At 46.0% G+C, this 22,692-nt stretch overlaps 4 protein-coding genes across 6 annotated transcripts; 2 read left to right on the top strand and 2 right to left on the bottom strand.

Annotated features, from left to right (window-relative positions):
• Positions 1 to 11,722: 11,722 nt before the first annotated feature.
• On the bottom strand, positions 11,723 to 12,775 carry LOC136187834 (uncharacterized). Of its 2 annotated transcripts, none has more exons than XM_065975546.1 (6): positions 12,434 to 12,775; positions 12,296 to 12,381; positions 12,178 to 12,245; positions 12,062 to 12,126; positions 11,976 to 12,001; positions 11,723 to 11,925 (listed from the first exon to the last, which is right to left on the bottom strand). In XM_065975546.1, the coding sequence occupies exons 1-6, from the start codon at positions 12,724 to 12,726 to the stop codon at positions 11,894 to 11,896; spliced, it is 570 nt and encodes a 189-aa protein (XP_065831618.1). In that variant the 5' UTR covers positions 12,727 to 12,775; the 3' UTR covers positions 11,723 to 11,893. The 2 variants fall into 2 exon arrangements, with proteins under 2 accessions (XP_065831618.1, XP_065831619.1); XM_065975547.1 differs by having other exon boundaries at positions 11,976 to 12,004; positions 12,434 to 12,769.
• Positions 12,762 to 13,845, top strand: LOC136187833 (THO complex subunit 7 homolog). The gene is made up of 8 exons (XM_065975545.1): positions 12,762 to 12,784; positions 12,840 to 12,960; positions 13,013 to 13,140; positions 13,196 to 13,282; positions 13,337 to 13,394; positions 13,447 to 13,513; positions 13,568 to 13,637; positions 13,695 to 13,845. The coding sequence occupies exons 1-8, from the start codon at positions 12,769 to 12,771 to the stop codon at positions 13,727 to 13,729; spliced, it is 582 nt and encodes a 193-aa protein (XP_065831617.1). The 5' UTR covers positions 12,762 to 12,768; the 3' UTR covers positions 13,730 to 13,845.
• LOC136187831 (clathrin heavy chain 1-like) lies at positions 13,762 to 20,920 on the bottom strand. Of its 2 annotated transcripts, XM_065975542.1 has the most exons (28): positions 20,773 to 20,920; positions 20,452 to 20,659; positions 20,233 to 20,382; positions 20,045 to 20,169; positions 19,811 to 19,972; positions 19,464 to 19,751; positions 19,201 to 19,398; positions 18,943 to 19,143; positions 18,798 to 18,890; positions 18,560 to 18,742; positions 18,271 to 18,501; positions 18,139 to 18,210; positions 17,901 to 18,081; positions 17,682 to 17,845; positions 17,499 to 17,624; positions 17,172 to 17,437; positions 17,002 to 17,113; positions 16,824 to 16,946; positions 16,615 to 16,760; positions 16,231 to 16,414; positions 15,986 to 16,178; positions 15,767 to 15,924; positions 15,550 to 15,714; positions 15,211 to 15,486; positions 14,585 to 15,148; positions 14,311 to 14,532; positions 14,171 to 14,249; positions 13,762 to 14,124 (listed from the first exon to the last, which is right to left on the bottom strand). In XM_065975542.1, exons 1-28 carry the CDS (start codon positions 20,812 to 20,814, stop codon positions 13,982 to 13,984), a joined length of 5,055 nt encoding a protein of 1,684 aa, XP_065831614.1. In that variant the 5' UTR covers positions 20,815 to 20,920; the 3' UTR covers positions 13,762 to 13,981. The 2 variants fall into 2 exon arrangements, with proteins under 2 accessions (XP_065831614.1, XP_065831613.1); XM_065975541.1 differs by having other exon boundaries at positions 20,233 to 20,659.
• A 3-nt stretch (positions 20,921 to 20,923) lies between these two features.
• LOC136187832 (protein HGH1 homolog) lies at positions 20,924 to 22,130 on the top strand. The gene is made up of 3 exons (XM_065975543.1): positions 20,924 to 21,587; positions 21,640 to 21,830; positions 21,880 to 22,130. Exons 1-3 carry the CDS (start codon positions 20,924 to 20,926, stop codon positions 22,114 to 22,116), a joined length of 1,092 nt encoding a protein of 363 aa, XP_065831615.1. The 3' UTR covers positions 22,117 to 22,130.
• The last annotated feature ends 562 nt before the right edge of the window (positions 22,131 to 22,692 follow it).

Genomic DNA, 22,692 nt, shown 5'->3' with positions numbered 1-22,692 from the left:
GGCAAGCGGTGTACGTACTCCGCCGGCAGGCGGTGTATATATTTCGGTAAGCGGTGTACGTACTCCACCGGCAGGCGGTGTATATATTCCGGCAAGCGGTGTACGTACTCCGCCGGAGGGCGGTGTATATATTCCGGCAAGCGGTGTACGTACTCCGCCGGAGGGCGGTGTATATATTTCGGTAAGCGGTGTACGCACTCCGCCGGCAGGCGGTGTATATATTCCGGCAAGCGGTGTACGTACCCCGCCGGCAGGCGGTGTATATATTCCGGCAAGCGGTGTACGTACTCCGCCGGCAGGCGGTGTATATATTCCGGCAAGCGGTGTACGTACTCCGCCGGCAGACGGTGTATATATTTCGGCAGGCGGCGTACGTACTCCGCCGGCCGGCGGTGTATATATTTCGGTAAGCGGTGTACGTACTCCGCCGGCCGGCGGTGTATATATTTCGGTAAGCGGTGTACGTACTCCGCCTGCAGGCGGTGTATATATTCCGGCAAGCGGTGTACGTACTCCGCCGGCAGGCGGTGTATATATTTCGGTAAGCGGTGTACGTACTCCACCGGCAGGCGGTGTATATATTCCGGCAAGCGGTGTACGTACTCCGCCGGCAGGCGGTGTATATATTTCGGTAAGCGGTGTACGTACTCCGCCGGCAGGCGGTGTATATATTCCGGTAAGCGGTGTACGTACTCCGCCGGCAGACGGTGTATATATTTCGGCAGGCGGTGTACGTACTCCGCCGGCCGGCGGTGTATATATTTCGGCTGGCGGTGTACGTACTCCGCCGGCCGGCGGTGTATATATTTCGGCAAGCGGTGTACGTACTCCGCCGGCAGACGGTGTATATATTTCGGCTGGCGGTGTACGTACTCCGCCGGCAGGCGGTGTATATATTTCGGTAAGCGGTGTACGTACTCCGCCTGCAGGCGGTGTATATATTCCGGCAAGCGGTGTACGTACTCCGCCGGCAGGCGGTGTATATATTCCGGCAAGCGGTGTACGTACTCCGCCGGCAGGCGGTGTATATATTTCGGTAGGCGGTGTACGTACTCCGCCGGCAGGCGGTGTATATATTCCGGCAAGCGGTGTACGTACTCCGCCGGCCAGCGGTGTATATATTTCGGTAAGCGGTGTACGTACTCCGCCGGCAGGCGGTGTATATATTCCGGCAAGCGGTGTACGTACTCCGCCGGCAGGCGGTGTATATATTTCGGTAAGCGGTGTACGTACTCCGCCGGCAGGCGGTGTATATATTCCGGCAAGCGGTGTACGTACTCCGCCGGCAGGCGGTGTATATATTTCGGTAAGCGGTGTACGTACTCCGCCGGCAGGCGGTGTATATATTCCGGCAAGCGGTGTACGTACTCCGCCGGCAGGCGGTGTATATATTTCGGTAAGCGGTGTACGTACTCCGCCGGCAGGCGGTGTATATATTCCGGCAAGCGGTGTACGTACTCCGCCGGCAGGCGGTGTATATATTCCGGCAAGCGGTGTACGTACTCCGCCGGCAGGCGGTGTATATGTTTCGGTAAGCGGTGTACGTACTCCGCCGGCAGGCGGTGTATATATTTCGGCAAGCGGTGTACGTACTCCGCCGGCAGGCGGTGTATATATTTCGGTAAGCGGTGTACGTACTCCGCCGGCAGGCGGTGTATATATTCCGGCAAGCGGTGTACGTACTCCGCCGGCAGGCGGTGTATATGTTTCGGTAAGCGGTGTACGTACTCCGCCGGCAGGCGGTGTATATATTCCGGCAAGCGGTGTACGTACCCCGCCGGCAGGCGGTGTATATATTCCGGCAAGCGGTGTACGTACTCCGCCGGCAGGCGGTGTATATATTCCGGTAAGCGGTGTACGTACTCCGCAGGTAGGCGGTGTATATATTCCGGCAGGCGGTGTATATATTTCGGCAGGCGGTGTACGTACTCCGCCGGTAGGCGGTGTATATATTCCGGCAAGCGGTGTACGTATTCCGCCGGCAGGCGGTGTATATATTCCGGCAAGCGGTGTACGTACTCCGCCGGCAGGCGGTGTATATATTTCGGTAAGCGGTGTACGTACTCCGCCGGCAGGCGGTGTATATATTCCGGCAGGCGGTGTACGTACTCCGCCGGCAGGCGGTGTATATATTCCGGCAAGCGGTGTACGTACTCCGCCGGCAGGCGGTGTATATATTCCGGCAAGCGGTGTACGTACTCCGCCGGCAGGCGGTGTATATATTCCGGTAAGCGGTGTACGTACTCCGCCGGCAGGCGGTGTATATATTCCGGCAGGCGGTGTATATATTCCGGCAGGCGGTGTACGTACTCCGCCGGCAGGCGGTGTATATATTTCGGTAAGCGGTGTACGTACTCCGCCGGCAGGCGGTGTATATATTCCGGCAAGCGGTGTACGTACTCCGCCGGCAGACGGTGTATATATTCCGGCAAGCGGTGTACGTACTCCGCCGGCAAGCGAAGGACTATGGCCCCATGGGTCGCGGTGCAACGAGGTCGGGGGGACGGTGTGGGAGAGCCGTTCTGATCCTAGGCCGCACCGTCGTGGTTGAGCCTATGATGCCACGGCTCGCTCTCAAAAATTTTTCGGGTACCATGCGTTCGAACCTCCACGCGGTGTAGCCTGGATTACGCCAATACGAACGCAGGACTACAAGGTACGTACGCGGACAGATTGAACAGAGACTAATCTTTTGATTTTTTTAGGTAGAAAAGCGCCGATCGCGGAATCGAAGAGCACAGCGTTTTTTCTCGTTTTTTAGGTACTTCGTTCAAGAAAAAGCGTCGATATCTCGCGATCGAGCAGCGTCGACGCTTTTTTCTTGTTTTTACGCTAATCTTTCGAGAAAAAGCGTCGATCTCGCGATCGAACAGCGTCAGCGTTTTTTTTTCATACGCTGACGCGAGAAAAGGATGGCCAGTGGTAAGGTAGGCCTATGGTCGTAGAGGAACACTGCATGGTATTTGGGACGTTCGTTTCGTGATTGCATGTGAGTGCAAAGCGATTTTTTTTCATTCGAACCTCAAATCTAACGTACGTTCGCTTTCACTCGCTTTTTGCCACCATCCAGTCGTCGAGGTCCTCGTTTCGCTCTTCTCGGTGTCGTGCGAGCGTCAGTTGGGCATATTCGTTCGTCAAAAACAAACGACGTCCGCTGTAGCGCGCTTCCAGCCACTTTCAGTAGAGTTTAGGATAACTCTTCGATCCACAAGCAACGCTAGCTCTTGCATTCGTCGTTTTCCACGAGCCTAACGCTACTGTACAGAAAAGAAAAGCAACAAATAGCAATCCCGTATGCATTTTCAACGTGATTGCAATCTAAAAATTATTACCATTTACTATACTATCTACTATTTACCAGGCGATGGACGTTTCCATAGATACACTAAAAAACATTTACACACGGATACTAGCCTATAAAAAATTATGCATGCAGCAATAAAATCGGCACACAAGTAACAAGTTTTAGTTTGGAAAAATGTCTCGGTTTGTCTTCCATGAAATTGCAGGTGTCACAGTAAAATATAAAGCAGAGTGCAACGTGAAGGAAAAAAGAGAAGGGTACTTGATGGTGATGACGATGAATATTATCATCGATGATCAAGTATTCTTTTATTCCTCAATCATACAGAACAATTACAAGGGACTGGCCAACTGTTCTCTCCTGTAATAAATTACAGGAAACTACAAGAGACTGGCCAACTGTTCTCTCCTGTAATAAATCACAGAAAAATTACAAAGGACTGGCCAACTGTTCTCTTAATAAATTACAGGAAAATTACAAGGGACTGGCCAACTGTTCTCTAGTGTAATAAATTACAGTGAAATTAGAAGGGACAGGCTAACTGTTCTCTCCTGTAATAAATTACAGGAAAATTACAAGGAACTGGCCAACTGTTCTCTCCTGTAATAAATTACAGGAAATTAAAAAGGATTGGCCAACTGTTCTCTCCTGTAATAAATTACAGGAAAATTACAAGGGACTGGCCCACTGTTCTCTCTTGTAATAAATTACAGTGAAATTACAAGGGACTGGCCAACTGTTCTCTAGTGTAATAAATTACAATGAAATTACAAGGGACTGGCCAACTGTTCTTTCCTGTAATAAATTACAGAAAAATTACAAGGGACTGGCCAATTGTTCTTTCCTGTAGTAAATTAAAGAAAAATTACAACGAACTGGCCAACTGTTCTCTCCTGTAATAAATTACAAGAAATTAAAAGAAATTGGCCAACTGTTCTCTCCTGTAATAAATTAAGGAAAAATTACAAGGGACTGGCCAACAGTTCTCTCCTGTAATAAATTACAGGAAAATTACAAGGGACTGGCCCACTGTTCTCTCCTGTAATAAATTACAGGAAAACTACAAGGGACTGGCCCACTGTTCTCTCCTTTAATAAATCACAGGAAAATTATAAGGAACTAGCCAACTGTTCACTAGTGTAATAAATTACAGTAAAATTACAAGGGACTGGCCAACTGTTCTTTCCTGTAATAAATTACAGTCAAATTACAACGGACTGGCCAATTGTTCTTTCCTGTAATAAACTACAGAAAAATTACAAGGGACTGGCCAACTGTTCTCTCCTGTAATGAATTACAGTGAAATTACAAGGGACTGGCCAACTGTTCTCTCCTGTAAAAATTACAGGAAAATTACAAGAAACTGGCCAACTGTTCTCTCCTGTAATAAATTACAGGAAATTAAAAGGAATTGGCCAACTGTTCTCTCCTGTAATAAATTACCGAAAAATTACAAAGGACTGGCCAACTGTTCTCTAGCGTAATAAATTACAGTGAAATAACAAGGGACTGGCCAACTGTTCTCTCCTGTAATAAAGTACAGGAATTTACAAGGGACTGGCCAACTGTTCTCTCCTGTAATAAATTACAGTGAAATTACAAGAGACTGGCCAACTGTTCTTTTCTGTAATACAATACAGGAAAATTACTAGGGACTGGCCAACTGTTCTCTCCTGTAATAAATTACAGTGAAATTACAAAAGAATGGCCAACTGTTCTCTCCTGTAATAAATTACAGTGAAATTACAAGGGAATGGCCAACTGTTCTTTCCTGTAATAAATTACACAAAAATTACAAAGGACTGGCCAACTGTTCTCTTAATAAATTACAGGAAAATTACAAGGGACTGGCCAACTGTTCTCTAGTGTAATAAATTACAGTGAAATTACAAGGGACTGGCCAACTGTTCTTTCCTGTAATAAATTACAGTGAAATTACAAGGAACTGGCCAATTGTTCTTTCCTGTACGAAAATTACAAGGAACTGGCGAATTGTTCTCTAGTGTAATAAATTACAGTGAAATTACAAAAGAATGGCCAACTGTTCTCTCCTGTAATAAATTACAGGAAAATTACAAGGGACTGGCCAACTGTTCTCTCCTGTAATAAATTACAGGAAATTAAAAGGGACTGGCCAACTGTTCTCTAGTGTAATAAATTACAGTGAAATTACAAGGGACTGGCCAACTGTTCTCTAGTGTAATAAATTACAATGAAATTACAAAGGACTGGCCAACTGTTCTTTCCTGTAATAAATTACAGAAAAATTACAAGGGACTGGCCAACTGTTCTCTCCTGTAATAAATTACAGGAAAATTACAAGGGACTGGCCCACTGTTCTCTCCTGTAATAAATTACAGGAAATTAAAAGGGACTGGCCAACTGTTCTCTCCTGTAATAAATTACAGTGAAATTACAAGGGACTGGCCAACTGTTCTCTCCTGTAATAAATTACAGTGAAATTACAAGGGAATGGCCAACTGTTCTTTCCTGTAATAAATTACAGTGAAATTACAAGGGACTGGCCAACTGTTCTCTAGTGTAATAAATTACAATGAAATTACAAAGGACTGGCCAACTGTTCTTTCCTGTAATAAATTACAGAAAAATTACAAGGGACTGGCCAACTGTTCTCTCCTGTAATAAATTACAGGAAAATTACAAGGGACTGGCCCACTGTTCTCTCTTGTAATAAATTACAAAAAATTACAAGGAACTGGCCAACTGTTCACTAGTGTAATAAATTACAGTGAAATTACAAGGGACTAGCCAATTGTTCTTTCCTGTACGAAAATTACTAGGGACTGGCCAACTGTTCTCTCGTGTAATAAATTACAGTGAAATTACAAAGGAATGGCAAACTGTTCTTTCCTGTAATAAATTACAGTGAAATTACAAGGAACTGGCCCACTGTTCTCTCCTGTAATAAATTACAGGAAAATTACAAGGGACTGGCCCACTGTTCTCTCTTGTAATAAATTACAGTGAAATTACAAGGGACTGGCCAACTGTTCTCTAGTGTAATAAATTACAATGAAATTACAAGGGACTGGCCAACTGTTCTTTCCTGTAATAAATTACAGAAAAATTACAAGGGACTGGCCAATTGTTCTTTCCTGTAGTAAATTAAAGAAAAATTACAAGGAACTGGCCAACTGTTCTCTCCTGTAATAAATTACAGGAAATTAAAAGAGATTGGCAAACTGTTCTCTCCTGTAATAAATTAAGGAAAAATTACAAGGGACTGGCCAACAGTTCTCTCCTGTAATAAATTACAGGAAAATTACAAGGGACTGGCCCACTGTTCTCTCTTGTAATAAATTACAAAAAATTACAAGGAACTGGCCAACTGTTCACTAGTGTAATAAATTACAGTGAAATTACAAGGGACTAGCCAATTGTTCTTTCCTGTACGAAAATTACTAGGGACTGGCCAACTGTTCTCTCGTGTAATAAATTACAGTGAAATTACAAAGGAATGGCAAACTGTTCTTTCCTGTAATAAATTACAGTGAAATTACAAGGAACTGGCCCACTGTTCTCTCCTGTAATAAATTACAGGAAAATTACAAGGGACTGGCCCACTGTTCTCTCTTGTAATAAATTACAGTGAAATTACAAGGGACTGGCCAACTGTTCTCTAGTGTAATAAATTACAATGAAATTACAAGGGACTGGCCAACTGTTCTTTCCTGTAATAAATTACAGAAAAATTACAAGGGACTGGCCAATTGTTCTTTCCTGTAGTAAATTAAAGAAAAATTACAAGGAACTGGCCAACTGTTCTCTCCTGTAATAAATTACAGGAAATTAAAAGAGATTGGCAAACTGTTCTCTCCTGTAATAAATTAAGGAAAAATTACAAGGGACTGGCCAACAGTTCTCTCCTGTAATAAATTACAGGAAAATTACAAGGGACTGGCCCACTGTTCTCTCCTGTAATAAATTACAGGAAAATTACAAGGGACTGGCCCACTGTTCTCTCCTGTAATAAATTACAGGAAAATTACAAGGGACTGGCCAACTGTTCTCTCCTGTAATAAATTACAGGAAATTACAAGGGACTGGCCAACTGTTCTCTCCTGTAATAAATTACAGGAAAATTACAAGGGACTGGCCAACTGTTCTCTCCTGTAATAAATTACAGGAAATTACAAGAGACTGGCCAACTGTTCTCTCCTGTAATAAATTACAGAAAAATTACAAAGGACTGGCCAACTGTTCTCTTAATAAATTACAGGAAAACTACAAGGGACTGGCCAACTGTTCTCTAGTGTAATAAATTACAGTGAAATTACAAGGGACTGGCCAACTGTTCTTTCCTGTAATAAATTACAGTGAAATTACAAGGAACTGGCCAATTGTTCTTTCCTGTACGAAAATTACAAGGAACTGGCGAATTGTTCTCTAGTGTAATAAATTACAGTGAAATTACAAAAGAATGGCCAACTGTTCTCTCCTGTAATAAATTACAGGAAAATTACAAGGGACTGGCCAACTGTTCTCTCCTGTAATAAATTACAGGAAATTAAAAGGGACTGGCCAACTGTTCTCTAGTGTAATAAATTACAGTGAAATTACAAGGGACTGGCCAACTGTTCTTTCCTGTAATAAATTACAGAAAAATTACAAGGGACTGGCCCACTGTTCTCTCCTGTAATAAATTACAGGAAAATTACAAGGGACTGGCCCACTGTTCTCTCCTGTAATAAATTACAGGAAATTAAAAGGGACTGGCCAACTGTTCTCTCCTGTAATAAATTACAGTGAAATTACAAGGGAATGGCCAACTGTTCTTTCCTGTAATAAATTACAGTGAAATTACAAGGGACTGGCCAACTGTTCTCTAGTGTAATAAATTACAATGAAATTACAAAGGACTGGCCAACTGTTCTTTCCTGTAATAAATTACAGAAAAATTACAAGGGACTGGCCAACTGTTCTCTCCTGTAATAAATTACAGGAAAATTACAAGGGACTGGCCCACTGTTCTCTCTTGTAATAAATTACAAAAAATTACAAGGAACTGGCCAACTGTTCACTAGTGTAATAAATTACAGTGAAATTACAAGGGACTAGCCAATTGTTCTTTCCTGTACGAAAATTACTAGGGACTGGCCAACTGTTCTCTCGTGTAATAAATTACAGTGAAATTACAAAGGAATGGCAAACTGTTCTTTCCTGTAATAAATTACAGTGAAATTACAAGGAACTGGCCCACTGTTCTCTCCTGTAATAAATTACAGGAAAATTACAAGGGACTGGCCCACTGTTCTCTCTTGTAATAAATTACAGTGAAATTACAAGGGACTGGCCAACTGTTCTCTAGTGTAATAAATTACAATGAAATTACAAGGGACTGGCCAACTGTTCTTTCCTGTAATAAATTACAGAAAAATTACAAGGGACTGGCCAATTGTTCTTTCCTGTAGTAAATTAAAGAAAAATTACAAGGAACTGGCCAACTGTTCTCTCCTGTAATAAATTACAGGAAATTAAAAGAGATTGGCAAACTGTTCTCTCCTGTAATAAATTAAGGAAAAATTACAAGGGACTGGCCAACAGTTCTCTCCTGTAATAAATTACAGGAAAATTACAAGGGACTGGCCCACTGTTCTCTCCTGTAATAAATTACAGGAAAATTACAAGGGACTGGCCCACTGTTCTCTCCTGTAATAAATTACAGGAAAATTACAAGGGACTGGCCAACTGTTCTCTCCTGTAATAAATTACAGGAAATTACAAGGGACTGGCCAACTGTTCTCTCCTGTAATAAATTACAGGAAAATTACAAGGGACTGGCCAACTGTTCTCTCCTGTAATAAATTACAGGAAATTACAAGAGACTGGCCAACTGTTCTCTCCTGTAATAAATTACAGAAAAATTACAAAGGACTGGCCAACTGTTCTCTTAATAAATTACAGGAAAACTACAAGGGACTGGCCAACTGTTCTCTAGTGTAATAAATTACAGTGAAATTACAAGGGACTGGCCAACTGTTCTTTCCTGTAATAGATTACAGTGAAATTACAAGGGACTAGCCAATTGTTCTTTCCTGTACGAAAATTACTAGGAACTGGCCAACTGTTCTCTCCTGTAATAAATTACAGTGTAATTACAAAGTAATGGCCAACTGTTCTTTCCTCTAATAAATTACAGTGAAATTACAAGGGACTGGCCCACTGTTCTCTCCTGTAATAAATTACAGGAATTTACAAGGGACTGGCCAACTGTTCTCTCCTGTAATAAATTACAGTGAAATTACAAGAGACTGGCCAACTGTTCTTTTCTGTAATACAATACAGGAAAATTACTAGGGACCGGCCAACTGTTCTCTCCTGTAATAAATTACAGTGAAATTACAAGGGACTGGCCAACTGTTCTTTCCTGTAATAAATTACAGTGAAATTACAAGGGACTGGCCAACTGTTCTCTAGTGTAATAAATTACAATGAAATTACAAGGAACTGGCCAACTGTTCTCTCGTGTAATAAATTACAGAAAAATTACAAGGGACTGGCCAACTGTTCTCTAGTGTAATAAATTACAGTGAAATTACAAGGGGCTGGCCAACTGTTCTGACTATCTACTACTTACATTCGCCTTCGAATTCGAATTCGATTTCGCCTTCGAATTGGCATTAGCCTTCGAATTCGAATTCGAATTCGCATTCGAATTCGAATTGGCATTCGCCTTCGAATTCTAATCGAATTCGAAGGATTCGAATTCGTATTCACTGTCGAATTCGCATTCGCCTTCGAATTCGCGTTTGCCTTTGAATTCGCATTCGCCTTCGAATTCGAATTCGAATTCGCTTTCGAATTGGCATTCGCCTTCGAATTCGAATTCGCCTTCGAATTCGAATTGAATTCGAAGGATTCGAATTTGTATTCGAATTCGAATTCGCCTTCGAATTCGAATTCGAATTCGCATTCGTCTTCCAATTCGAATTCGCATTCGCCTTCGAATTCGAATTCGCATTCGGATTCGAATTGGCATTCGCCTTCGAATTGGCATTCGCCTTCGAATTCGAATTCGCATTCGCCTTCGAATTCGAATTGGCATTTGCCTTCGAATTCGAATTCGCATTCGCCTTCGAATTCGAATTCGCTTTCGAATTGGCATTCGCCTTCGAATTCGAATTCGCCTTCGAATTCGAATCGAATTCGAAGGATTCGAATTCGTATTCGAATTCGAATTCGCATTCGAATTCGAATTCGAATTCGCATTCGTCTTCGAATTCGAATTCGCGTTGGCCTTCGAATTCGAATTCGAATTCGCATTCGTCTTCGAATTCGAAGCGGTGTCCGTGGCGCGTCGATCGTCCGCACAGCGCTACGACCTATACGCACAAAAAAAGCACGATTAGTCCATTGGATCTAAACGCGACGCGACGCGACTTACCGACGCGCGTGCCACGCGGCGCCCTCCTTCCTTCGTCAGGGCGCAGTCCTTCGCAAAGGACTGCACGGGATTCGCTGCAAGAGAGAAAGCGCACAATTAGCTCGGATAATTACAATCGCGTAATCTAGCTTCACTTACCGGTGGCTCCGCTGTCCCCTCCGTCGTTCGTTGGCTTTGGAGGCCCGCCTCGCGGCGGTAAGCCTCTTCTCGGCTGCCCCGCGAAGGATGCCCCGCGAAGGAAGTAGCAGCGTGGCGCCGTTGCGAGAGAGCGGACCAGACCGTCCGTTCCGTTCTGCGCCTCAGCCGAGAATGACGCACAGATTGAGTGGTCGACGTTTATGAGCGAATCGGAGATGGTGCGAATTCGCATGCACAGCATCTCTTCCGGAGTGTGAACCACTCACGTGATGGCGAATTCGTCGTCCCCGGTCTGCATCCGCTGCAATCGGACAGCGTTCGTCGATAGAGAGTTCGCTATCGTCGATTCTCGAGCCGCGAGACTGCGTTTCGTCGGTTCTCGAGCCCAGACGAGATCGCAGGCGCACGCATCACAATTTGAGACCGTGTGAACATTCGACGTGTGAAAACTAATCAGCTCGCGAGCTCGCGGTCGCGGCCTCCGCGCGATCAGTGATCACTACTTTGCGATCGCTTGTCGCAGTGCATTCAGATCGCGCCCCGCGCGCGTAGAGAACGCTTCAGAACCCCGCTTTCGTCGCTACGTGTCGCACCGACAGACGTCGACGCGGATCAACAAAGGAGGTGCGAGGTCTCGTGCCACGTGGAACAAAGACAGACCATGTAAGGAAGTGCGAAATCGTGCCTGTAAATTTATTCACGGCTCTCACGTGCAACTCAAGAAAGTCTCGTGAATTTTTAAATGCCGTCGACGCACGCCGCCCATCCGCACAATTTGATGATATTCAGGTCGTAAGAAGCCTTACAGTCGCGTTTGTTACTTGTGCTGTTTAGGTTATTTCTGACATTGGCGGATTGGGAAAATCCAATTCCAGTAATCAAAATGTACCAGGGCAAAACACCCCTCCATTTAATTATAATAAACAACTCCTTACCCTACCAAACCCTTGAATATCGTAGATTTGGTTTTGCTAATAAAACATTACCTAACAACCGTAAAACCAGTTCCTTGCATCTATACGAGACTGCAAATAGCAGCAACAACATTATATTTCCTTCTGAGACTGAAACACAGTTCCTAAAGGAAAAGGTAACCGAGAGGAAAGAGAGAGAGATGTGTGAACGCACCTGCTTGCTTAGCACACGTGTCCGTTCTGCTAAGAAACATATAATTAACCATACGTTTTTTCATTCGATATGCAGCAAGGTCTTACCTGCTTTCAGACGGGGAAAGAAAAGACATATTATGTCGTGGCGATGAAGAACTGCTCATTTCAGGCTATGCCAAACGGATTAGAGTGACAGGCATTGGTTCAATTGTCCATCTCACATCGAAAGCTGGAAGATGCTTCATCACGTTCGAAATCTTTCCTACAACCTTATGCTTCCCTCTTTTGCCTATAGAGTGCCATAAATCAATCATGCATCAGATCTCCAAAGAACCTTACTTGTCGAAGCTCGAGCCACTGGCCTTTTGTTCTTCCTTAGAAGAAATGCCTCATTGGCATCGCTGTCGCTGCTGTCAGTCAGATACCTTCAAGCAAACAAGTGGGATAAATAAAAGTCGTGCAGAAACTTCTTCTAACGGGTCCTTTTCTTTCTTCGCCTTCTCCCGTTCCTTCACAACCGCAGGATCCTCGAACAACGTCTCGGCCATGCGACTCCGTTCATCGTCTTCATCGACCTTTTCTCCTGTTCGTTCTGCTTCATCGGTCGTGCTGGATAGTTTGATAAATCCGTCGCGAGCGACGCGTTGATAGAGATCCGCTATTCGCTCGGATGAGGGCTCGCAACGCGATTTTTTTCGTTTCGGCGTCGTCTCGCCTCCTTCGCTCGCCTCCCCGTCATCGTCGCTCGCAGCGACGAACCAATCAGCCATCAAAAAGTTCGAAAACGAATTTCGAGGATACGGGAAAGTCTGATGGCAGCAGCGGAAGGCATGTTCTTGTTTCTCTCGCTCTTGACGACGTTTCTAGGCAGTTTTCCACGTAGAAGAGATTATAAGAAGACGCTTACTGTACGACGGCGACGGCAGCGGCGACGACCGCCGATTAACGACGTTTCTTCGAACGTTCATCAAATGGTGCAATTCGGACGCGTCTCCAGAAGAACAGTTGAGCGTCGGTCGACTAAAGTCGCAGATTTTTGAGTGCTCGAATCGGCAGGTCATCTCAGTATCAAAGACTGCTCGTCACTCTGAGCCAGTGCGACTTCGCCATGGCTAAGACGGATATGGTGTGCGAGATGAACGAAAAGGAGTTGGAACGATACGAGACGATTTACAAGAAGATTGGTTGGTGCTGCGGGATGCAACCTTGTGTCTGTTTGACGAAATGGTTTCACTGTAGAGACTGGTATCAATGATGCTAAGAAGAAGATAAACGATTGCCAAGAAGAGCTCAAAGAGGCGAGAAGAATAAGGAAACACAGGCAAGGTAGTGTGGTGCTTTGTACTTTGGCTGTTGGGGTCTTGGAAAGTTGTGATATAGAATATGATGCTTTGGCTAAGATCATAGGGGAGCATCCGGTTCGACAGGACTCTATAGCGTAGGTCTTTCTGCGTGTAACTTTGTTTGGTGACGACTATTATCTCTATTAGACAAATGAAAACTCTTGAGGCGGATCTTGCAGACTTGCGTGGGCAGAAAGAGGCAATTGACCAAAAGGTGAGATGCTCTCCTTTGTCTGTGGATTGTGAGTCTTTAACTTGACACAAATAGCTTGAGATGCGTCGTAAGCAATTTCACGTGCTGATGTATTCTATACAAGAAATGCAGAAGCTCCTCGAAGGTAAGTTAATCACTACAGGGTCACACAATAGAGGACGATACGTGTCCGTCCTGCCAGATGAAGCAGATTCACCAATGGAAACGGAAAGTTAACACGCGCATGGGTAAAATTCGCACGTGCCGCGTATAAGAAACGACTTTTTTATTCCTAGTTCAATACAAAAAACAAACAAACAGACACACTAAGAAGACATGCGCACTTCTTAGCAGCATAACTCAGTCACATGCATAATCAGTAGTATACCAGAACGCAACTACGAAGTACAAGCAAAAAGCGCGTAAGACGTCCACAGAAGTTAATTCACCAAGTCCACTGACAACAATACAACGCGGCGGTTACAGAGTCTACATTGGGCCATAGCCCGGCTGGAATCCCGGAGCACCAGGAAATCCTGGCTGGCCCATGCCCACGCCAGGCGGCATCATCCCAGCGCCGGGCGGCATCATTCCCATGCCGGCACCAGACGTGATCATCAGTTGAGGCTCGCCTAAAGCAAAAGGTAAAAATGAAGGGATATGTTTTTCCTGCATTACCGTAAACGATACTGGGTTGATTTTCTTGTTTCTCTCGTTCTTCTTCGCGTTCCTTGTCCGCTACGTGGAGCCTATCAACCTGGGAGACAAAAGATGAGAACCGCCACTCTACCCCTCAAAACGAATGTTTTTCCCTTTACCTTTGATGTATATTCTCGAAGGACCTGAATGATGTAGGGCATAGCGAAGTCCATGATGTTGTGCCTCCAGGCCAACTCGAGGATGACGTCGGGATGAAGAAGGTCGTAGCACTGGAAAAGGCACGCGGCAAAACACTCGCGATTGCCAATTTCCAAAAACCAAGCAATCAAATCCTCCGCAATGGAAGGATCGCGCGACTCAGACGAATACGTCATGGCATCCTTAAAAAAGACAGTAAACGCTCAACAAACAAAACCTTCCCCTTTTCTGTACCCTATAGAGACGATCCTTCTTGCAGAGTTCAACCGACTGCTTCCACCTGTTGTTCCCCTTGTAGAGATAGGCGGCAATGCGACGGAATTCGAGAAGAGCGTGTTTTTCGAGACGCTGGGCGAGAGCGATATTGTCGAAGTTGTCAAAGGCGTCGATGGAATTGCGCACGCCCTGGTAGTCTTCCTCGTCGATGAGAAGACCGTTCAACGCCTCGTTGACCGCCTTGTTGTTGAGATTCTGAACGGATCGAAGGTAGGGCTTGACGAGCGGCAGCTGATTCGTTCGAATGAAGAACGTGACGGCGCGCGTGTGATCGAGACGCGGCGACAGGACGAGAAGAAGATCGTTGATAAGCAGGGGCTTGTTGTCGAGATAGAATTGGAGGGCGCGATAGTAGATCTCGATGTTGGCCACTTTGGTGACTATGTCCTTGAATTGGGCTTCCTTCCAAGCGTCGGACGGATGCGCTATCATTGTCACGATAGCATTGTCGTACTCTTCGTATTTGTCATAGAGGAAGACCAATTCTGACCACAAGTGAGCTTGTTCGGCTGCCCTTAGGACCTAGTTAAATATAGGAATGGAATGATCCATAAGAAAGAGGGCTATGAGAAACGTTGACCCACCTTCGGTATATTCACTCTTGACCAGAACAATTCAAGATGCTCCCTCATCTTATGCGGCTTGTACTTCGAGTAGAGAATCGATAGTTCGGTGAACATGCCCATGTGAGCGCGTTCGAGGCCGAGAGCCGCTTCCAAAAGGCTGATAATCTCTTCGAAGAAGCCGCGAGTTTCGTAATAAGAGATCAGCTCGTTGAGCTCGTCCGCGTGAACGACGATGTGAAGACCGCACATCTGAGCCAAGCGAAACTCTTCGCCGTCAACGCAAGCAAAGCAAACCTAAAGAGAAGAAGAAGAAACGTCGTTTTTGTACCTGTCTGATGGCGTTATTTTTTCACTTGCCTCCTTCCAGGTTCTAGTACTATTCGCTTTACGCGCACTGTCTACAGCGTTCTGGTACTCTCCTAGATGCACTTGAGCTGACGCTAGTCGCGCGAAGTTGGAGATGTTGTTGAAGAGGATCTTGGCCGCTTCGTACATTTTCTCATCGTAGCATCGATCTCCAACCTAAAAGGAGACGCTTAGTGGCGGAAAAACGCTACCTATTGTCCGTTTTTGCCTGCTGGATTTGAGCGTGATTGGGTCCAGAGATGAATTCTTCCAGTTCAGCCAGTCTACTCGTCATTGCATAGGCAAAGACAAGCTCAGTGTCAATGCTCGACTCTTTCGCCTTCTTTCGAGCCATTTGCAAATATTTGACCAAATCTTCAAAATTGCCTAAAAAGCAGAGGAAGTGTCAAGCCAAAGGGCGAATGCTTTCCTCCCAAATTTGGCTCACCTGATGATTTAGCGGCCTCAATCACTTCCGGATAAGCAGACGGGTCGTCGGCTTTGATGTAGGAATCAACGGCTTCTTTTACGAGCAAAGCGTCAAGCTGAGCCTTGGCCAAAAGGCTCCACACTGAAGGCTCGTTGCATCGCTCCGCAAACTCGTAGGCGCGATCCAAATTGTGAACGTGTTCAATGAGAACCTAGGTAAGTCCATGACGAGCGAGAGTTCGCGTAAAGAAAAGAAATCGGTACCTGGATTGCAGACGTGTTCACTTCAAATTTCTTGAAGATGGCGAAAGCTTCTTCGTACAGCTCGCTGCTGATGGCAATGTTTGCAATGTCCGGAGCGTCGTAATTGTCCAAACGAGTGATGTATTCCATGACTCTGGATCGATCCGCTTTGATGGCAGTCAGAATCAACAGATTCTGTAAATTTCTACACGAAGAACCCCAAATTCATCATTCGATTCCCCAGATAAAAAGGCAGTAGCTAACTCTACAGGGGGCCTCAGAAGCTAGCTGCACTCAACAAAATCTTCAGACTGGGGCGGCAGCGTTAATTCATCAGAGAGAAAGTGGCCTAATCTATCAGGAGACCGCGCCGCGCGCGCATTGCAGTAAAGCCAAGTCGCGTACCTGTGTTCGCTGAAAAGAGTGTTTTCCAAGACGATCTTCTCGAGAAGCTCAATCAGCTCATTGGGCAAATCGGCTGTCATGAAAGCTTTCACGGTCACCGAAACGTCGTCGGGATCTTGCGTTTCCGTCAAAGCGGTTTGCACAACCTACGCAGAAAAGCGCAGACCGTAGCTCGTTTTTCCGCGTCACCGCTTTCTCTCCTTTCGCACCTGATCAATCAACTGCCTTCTGAACGTGTTCTCGTCCGTAAGAACGCTAGCCCAGAGATCCGGATCCCGTCTTCTCACCAGATAACGAGCTTCGGACTTGAACAAGGAATTCTCATTGCAGACCTGAGAAGAAGAAAATTCAAACTAGCGTCAAATTACGCGCAATTTTCCTTCTAACCTTGATCAGTTCAAGATCGCACTGGCCGCGTTCATACGCAATGCAAGCCATGTGCGGATCCCTCTTCTCGCAATAGCGTCCAACTACTCGACTATCATAGTACTGGTTCTCCCTAAAGCAAAGCCCCCTTTGATATCCCAAGAAACGCGTGGCACCGCCTCTTCTTCTACCTAAGAAAACGTTCTGGATTATTGTTGCTGTCGATGTAGATTTTGGCGAGAGCGTTGTGCGTTGCCGGTTCCGTTGAGCCCTCGTGAATTCTAGCCTCTAGCCACGGTAGAAGGATCTTCATCCTGTTGCGCTTTTCCACCTCTTCGACGAGCTCGTCAGTCGAGAATTGACCCCTCACAGTCATTATGAGTTGCTTGATGACGTCCTCGGCGCAGTCGACGTCCAAGAGACCGCCAGCTACGACGGGAAGCCTAGACGGATTCACCTACAAACGGGAAAAAAGAGAAGATGACGTCAAATTATATTTCTATTAGAGTCCTTTTTACCTTCTGGACGTAGATCTCAATGTATTTCTGCAAGTTGTTTTTGTACAAGTAGAGCACGAGGTCGTGGACAAAGTCAAAGCGATCGCAGACGATGATGAGAGGCAATTGGTCAGTCAATCGAGCTTCCTAAGAAAAAAAACTTGGCTTGCCCTAAACACGGATGAGCGCTTTTCAGAGGAAAACCTTCAAGAAATTCTTGACTCGATCTGGGTCGTAGCAGTTGCTTTCGCGGCAAATTCTCTCCACTTCCTTCACTTGGCCTGTCTTGCAAGCAGCTTGAATGTATTTGAAGTGAACGTCGGCCTCTTGGCTGAAATTCACTATGGAGCCCAGGAAATAAAACAATCCTACAAGACATCAGAGATGAAAAATCAATTTCCCTTCAAATTGAATTTACAGAACCTTCAAAAGACTTGAACGACTCAAAAAGTTCAATAAGAGCCGTCGTAGTCAATTGTTCATGATACTTTGTAGCAACTTGAACGCAGATCTGCAGATTCTGTCGAATGTTTGCCTGGAGCATGGCTCGTAGAGCTTCAATCGAATCTTCGACCGACAGGGAACCGAAATAGTTCACAAGCCACTACATCAGAAACGCGCACGTGCAAAAGTAGAACAACGCCGATAACCCTTTACGTACTTCCGGGTTGAGCATATGAGTATGAACAATAGCTCTCTTGATATCAAACAAATCGGTGTAGTGCTCCAGAGCCTAAGGAAGCGCGGGTCATTGCATCGCGATAATAAATCGAACAACGCATATCAATCTTACTCTCTGCAAGAGTCCCGCCTGTTCGCAAAGCTGAGCAACGTGAGGCCGATCGTAATGAGTGAACATCTGGTTGCCCAAAATAGCGTCAGCAACTTGAGGCGCGTGCATCAAGTTCATTTCCAATAGACGCGTCTGCAGGTGACCCTCGGTGGGCCTGTTGTTCTTCAGCGCGTCCAGCAAGAACGACGTGCACTGCTGAACGAGACTGAACTCCGCGAAAATGTCGACAATCTGAAAAAAAAACAAGAATCCTATCGAGGTGAAATGCGTGACGTCGCTTTATACTTACGCTGTTGAGATCAGCTAGAGGCTCGTCGTCTTGGACGAGCATATTGGCAAAGCCAAGTCCCTGCTCGGGACTGATCCTCATCACGTTGCGCAAAAGGAAGACGTAGTCTGGCTGGAATCCGACTTTCTTTGCATAGAGAACGATCTTTTGAAACTGTCCCGTTTCGGCAAAGCACTGAATGACCTGAAGAGAAAAAATACTAATTATTTAATACTTCCACTTTGTGGACTTGACTTACTTTGTTTGGCACGTTTGCTCTGAGATAGACTGACAACGCCAGAGTGGGATCTACTTGCTTCACCAAATCGCCCAGCTCTTCTCCGCATTCCAACTACAAAGACAATTCAACGTCATCCCCCTCCCATAGATTTTTTCCTCCTTGCCTTGTCCTCTTTTAGCCATTTTTCCAGCAATTGCTTCTTTCCTTGCTGAAGCACAGGACGGCACAGCTCCAATGACTCATATTTGTTCAGCTGGCCTTGCTCGAGCAAAATGCCAAAGTACTGCAACAGAGGTGCCGTCTGACCCGGCTGGGCAGGCAGCGCCTGAAAACGCTGAATGGTCTGCGGCGTTCTCAAGATTCCCTGCAAGCAAAACCATTCCAAAAAACCTTTTCTAAAAGAAAACGGTCATATACACACCCTCGGGGCTTTGGCTGCTACTCTGGCTGCTTCTGGATACTGCATCTGTTGAAAGAGCATGTTGAATTTGCGAACAAACAGCTCTTCGGCTCCAGGCAAGTTGTTCCTGACGGCCATGCGAAGGGCGAGGTCAGGATTTTGAAGAACGCTCGTAATGTAGGCGACGATGTTCTCCTCATCCACACTCACGGTGAGGACCTTGAAGAAAAAAAGGGAGGGAAATAAACTCGGTCATCATTTTTTTTAGGTAATTAATCTATTACCTGTCCTTTTCTGTTGACTCCAATAATTCCGCTTGTGGCGTCGTGGCTTGCCGTCACAAAGATCGTGTCGCTCGATATGCGATTCATGTAGATACAGACGCCCGTTTCGAGATCGTACAAGTGAACGTAGCCGTATTTCGTTATCAGAAAGATGACGTTGTATCGATCGCTGATTTGCATGGCCACCGGAAAATCGCTCTGCGCCTCAGGCGGAAAGAAGACGTCGACGGCTTTCTTCTGAAAAGGTTGATTGCCGGCTGCCGGTTGGCCAACTTCGATCACGTGAAGCTGAAGGGAAGAAATTATCGCGTCTCCTGACATTTGAAAAAATAAGGGAATTTATTTACTTTTCCTCCTTGTGCCGATCGAACTGCAAATGCAAAAAGAGTCGATTCGGTTTGATTTCCATCCATTTTGAATTGACTAAAGGAGGCTGCGTGACCCTCAATGGGCTGGCTGACTTGGCGTTCGACCGAAAAGAGCTGCATCGCTCCGACAACGCGATTTTGCTAAAGAAACAGAAAACACCCTCAAGAGGGGACCCCAACATTAAAAAATAAGACATCACTCTAGCCGCGCACCTGAGCCGATATGCCAATCAAGAGCAGCCACTTTTGCGCCTTGTCCGTTCTATAGTTGATGATCTGGCATCCGGGGCCCATGAGACTGCTGTGCCTATCAAACTTCTTTAGAGGCTGCGAATCGCCTAAAGGGAATAATGAGTTGGACGGGATAGTCTGGGCGGGAAAAAAAAGCGCGAATGCGGGACCTTCCATGGACCAATGATAGACGGACGCTTCGGTGACGAGTGCCACCGTGTTGACGGAGATCCACTTCCAAAAGACGACTTCTTCGGTCATTTCGTGCGATTTCATTTTGCTCTTCATTTCGATATTGAAGATTTGAAGCGTTCGGCCGGCTAGAGAGATCGATGAGTAAACGGGGGTCCCACTCCCTCCCCCCCCAAGTCCACACCCCTTTTCCTTACCTTTGAGCGCGATCACTCGCGACGCCGGATTCATGATCGCCGAATCGGCCGAAATGGGTCGTCGCGTCGGATTAGACGCATTGGCGAGATCGATGATGACGACTTGAGACTGATCGCCGACTTTTTCTCGCACGCAGATGAATTTGTCCGATTCGAGCGTGAGCGAGGCGAAGCCGATGTTCGCCGGATTGATTCCGACATTTTGGAGCTGCGAACGACACGGGTTCGAGGGCACGAGCCCGAACGAGACCATGTGATTGAGAGGCAAAGATGGCGGCGTCACGAGAAACGCTCGTCGACGCTCGTCGTGGCACTTCTCACCTGCAAATGCTCCTGAAATTTGATCGGAAGAACCTGGGCCATGCTCGCTTCCACCCGCCTATTCGACTAGGCCGCACAAAACGAAGAAAGAGCCGGGCGAGCTGTTCGTTCGACAGATGAAGAGTGCGCATGTCCTAACGGTCCTCCTGACATGTGCATTCGCGCGCGGGGGAGTGGTCGCGCTCCGAGTCGTGGAATGAACGACCTCGTCGACTTTCTTCGCGTCGACGCGAACGAAGCGTCGAAGCGAGTGGCTCTCGACTACGCACTCGGTCTAACGGCGAGTCGAGACGGGCGTCGAATTTTCGTCGTTCGGCCGACGCTCATCGACGCCTTGCTCGAATTGACGCGCGATCGCGCGCTGGCGACCGACGCCTTTGCCGCTCTCATCAATCTGGCCGCCGAAGACGAAACCCGAGCAATAATGTCGACGTGCGACTGCGCGGAACGACTCGTCGATTCGTTGACGACGTCGAACGACTCGGCGTTCGATGCCTGTCGATGTTCGTCGAATTTCACGCGATCGGAGGACGGCGCGCGCGAGTTCGTACGTCTCTTTCGCGAGGGTAGAAAATTTCACGACGTCGTCGACGAGTTTTGCGACGATCGTCGTTCGAGTCGCGAAAGTTCTACGACGGATTATTTCGTTTGGATATTGGCTAATGTAACTCAAATCGACGAGGGACGACGACTCGTGCTCGACAAGACGAGAAAAATACTTCAACGTTTGTTACCTTTTATTGACTTTTCCCGTTCAAGTCATAGCAGGCGACGAGGTGTTGTCAGCATGATCAGAAATTGTTGCTTTGAAACAGGTCTGAATCCTCCTACTGTAGCTTGGCAATTTTTTTTCTGACTCTGTCGTAGAATATCATGACTGGCTGCTTGGTTACCATGTGGACTTGTTGCCTCATCTTCTCTTGCCTTTAGCTGGGCCTGAAGAGTTTGATGAGGAGGACATGAAAGCATTGCCAGATGATTTGCAGTACCTAGGCGAAGATAAGACGAGAGAACCGGAAGCCGACATCAGAAAAATGTTGCTCGAGAGCATAATGCAGGCAATTTCTTTCTCTTTTTTTCACTTCCCGAGTGATGATTTTGTTCTAGCTGTGTAGTACCAAGAAAGGTCGGTTATTCGTCAAGGAGAAGAACACTTACGTTATTATAAGAGAGCTGCACCGACAAGAAGAGGATGCCAGCGTCAGCAGAACGTGCGAGAGTCTGATCAATTTGTTAATCTCTGATGAACCTGAAAAGGGAATGGACGATCTTCGCAAAGTAACGATTCCTAAAGACGTAGAAGAAACGTTTGCTCAAGAACAAAGCATTTCAATAAATACCTAAATAGCCCCTCCAAAGAGACGAGTTTCGCATCGAGTGCAGCTAGTAGTGCTGCCTGCAGGTCACTTCGTTATTGAATTACCGTGCGCTAGGCCGCTAGCCATACCAGACCGCACTTTTCTGCTCGCGTGCCTATGGAAAACAAACCGTCTTGTCTCGTTTTGATTAAATTTCTTCCCTTCACAAAGGAGCAGATTATTTTCTACCCTGAAATTCCGGCCCAACATTCAATTGCGGTCACTGATAGAACCGCGCTGGGGTCTCCGTGTATATTTGTTCGGATTCATATTAAATTCTCTCCTTCATCAAGCCGAGTACTATTAGACCGCAAAAATCTGGCACCGATTTGCTACGACAACTAGTCTGTAGTAGAAGAATGCCAGTCATGATTGCGATACTTTTCGATCTGTCTCCGAGCATATTAGCAACAAGCCCGAGAGGAAATGTCATTAGGGAAATATAAATTAGGCAAATGTGCATGAATCAATGCAGAAGAGCCACTGGTCATAAGAGATGATGTCAAAGAGGCGTATCCAGTCCCCCCTCCACTTGTGGGCATTGACCTCCCCATATAAGGTC

This window comes from Oscarella lobularis, chromosome 5, assembly GCF_947507565.1.
Source record: "Oscarella lobularis chromosome 5, ooOscLobu1.1, whole genome shotgun sequence".
NCBI lineage: Eukaryota > Metazoa > Porifera > Homoscleromorpha > Homosclerophorida > Oscarellidae > Oscarella > Oscarella lobularis.
This window is presented reverse-complemented; position numbering and strand designations above follow the sequence as displayed.

Excerpts from the sequence above, each read along its gene's own strand:
- LOC136187832 (XM_065975543.1), top strand. The coding sequence starts at position 20,924 with ATGTGCATTCGCGCGCGGGGGAGTGGTCGCGCTCCGAGTCGTGGAATG. Across the intron at positions 21,588-21,639 it reads AAATTGTTGCTTTGAAACAG|AATATCATGACTGGCTGCTT; the intron begins GTCTGAATCCTC and ends ACTCTGTCGTAG. Across the intron at positions 21,831-21,879 it reads TGCTCGAGAGCATAATGCAG|CTGTGTAGTACCAAGAAAGG; the intron begins GCAATTTCTTTC and ends ATTTTGTTCTAG.
- LOC136187833 (XM_065975545.1), top strand. Across the intron at positions 13,141-13,195 it reads GACGATTTACAAGAAGATTG|AGACTGGTATCAATGATGCT; the intron begins GTTGGTGCTGCG and ends GTTTCACTGTAG. Across the intron at positions 13,514-13,567 it reads AAGAGGCAATTGACCAAAAG|CTTGAGATGCGTCGTAAGCA; the intron begins GTGAGATGCTCT and ends TGACACAAATAG.
- LOC136187834 (XM_065975547.1), bottom strand. The coding sequence starts at position 12,726 with ATGGCTGATTGGTTCGTCGCTGCGAGCGACGATGACGGGGAGGCGAGC. Across the intron at positions 12,246-12,295 it reads AGTGGCTCGAGCTTCGACAA|GCAAAAGAGGGAAGCATAAG; the intron begins GTAAGGTTCTTT and ends GGCACTCTATAG. Across the intron at positions 12,127-12,177 it reads AGCATCTTCCAGCTTTCGAT|CCTGAAATGAGCAGTTCTTC; the intron begins GTGAGATGGACA and ends CGTTTGGCATAG.
- LOC136187831 (XM_065975541.1), bottom strand. The coding sequence starts at position 20,814 with ATGGCCCAGGTTCTTCCGATCAAATTTCAGGAGCATTTGCAG. Across the intron at positions 20,660-20,772 it reads AATTTCAGGAGCATTTGCAG|CTCCAAAATGTCGGAATCAA; the intron begins GTGAGAAGTGCC and ends TGTCGTTCGCAG. Across the intron at positions 17,438-17,498 it reads TTGAGATCTACGTCCAGAAG|GTGAATCCGTCTAGGCTTCC; the intron begins GTAAAAAGGACT and ends TCCCGTTTGTAG.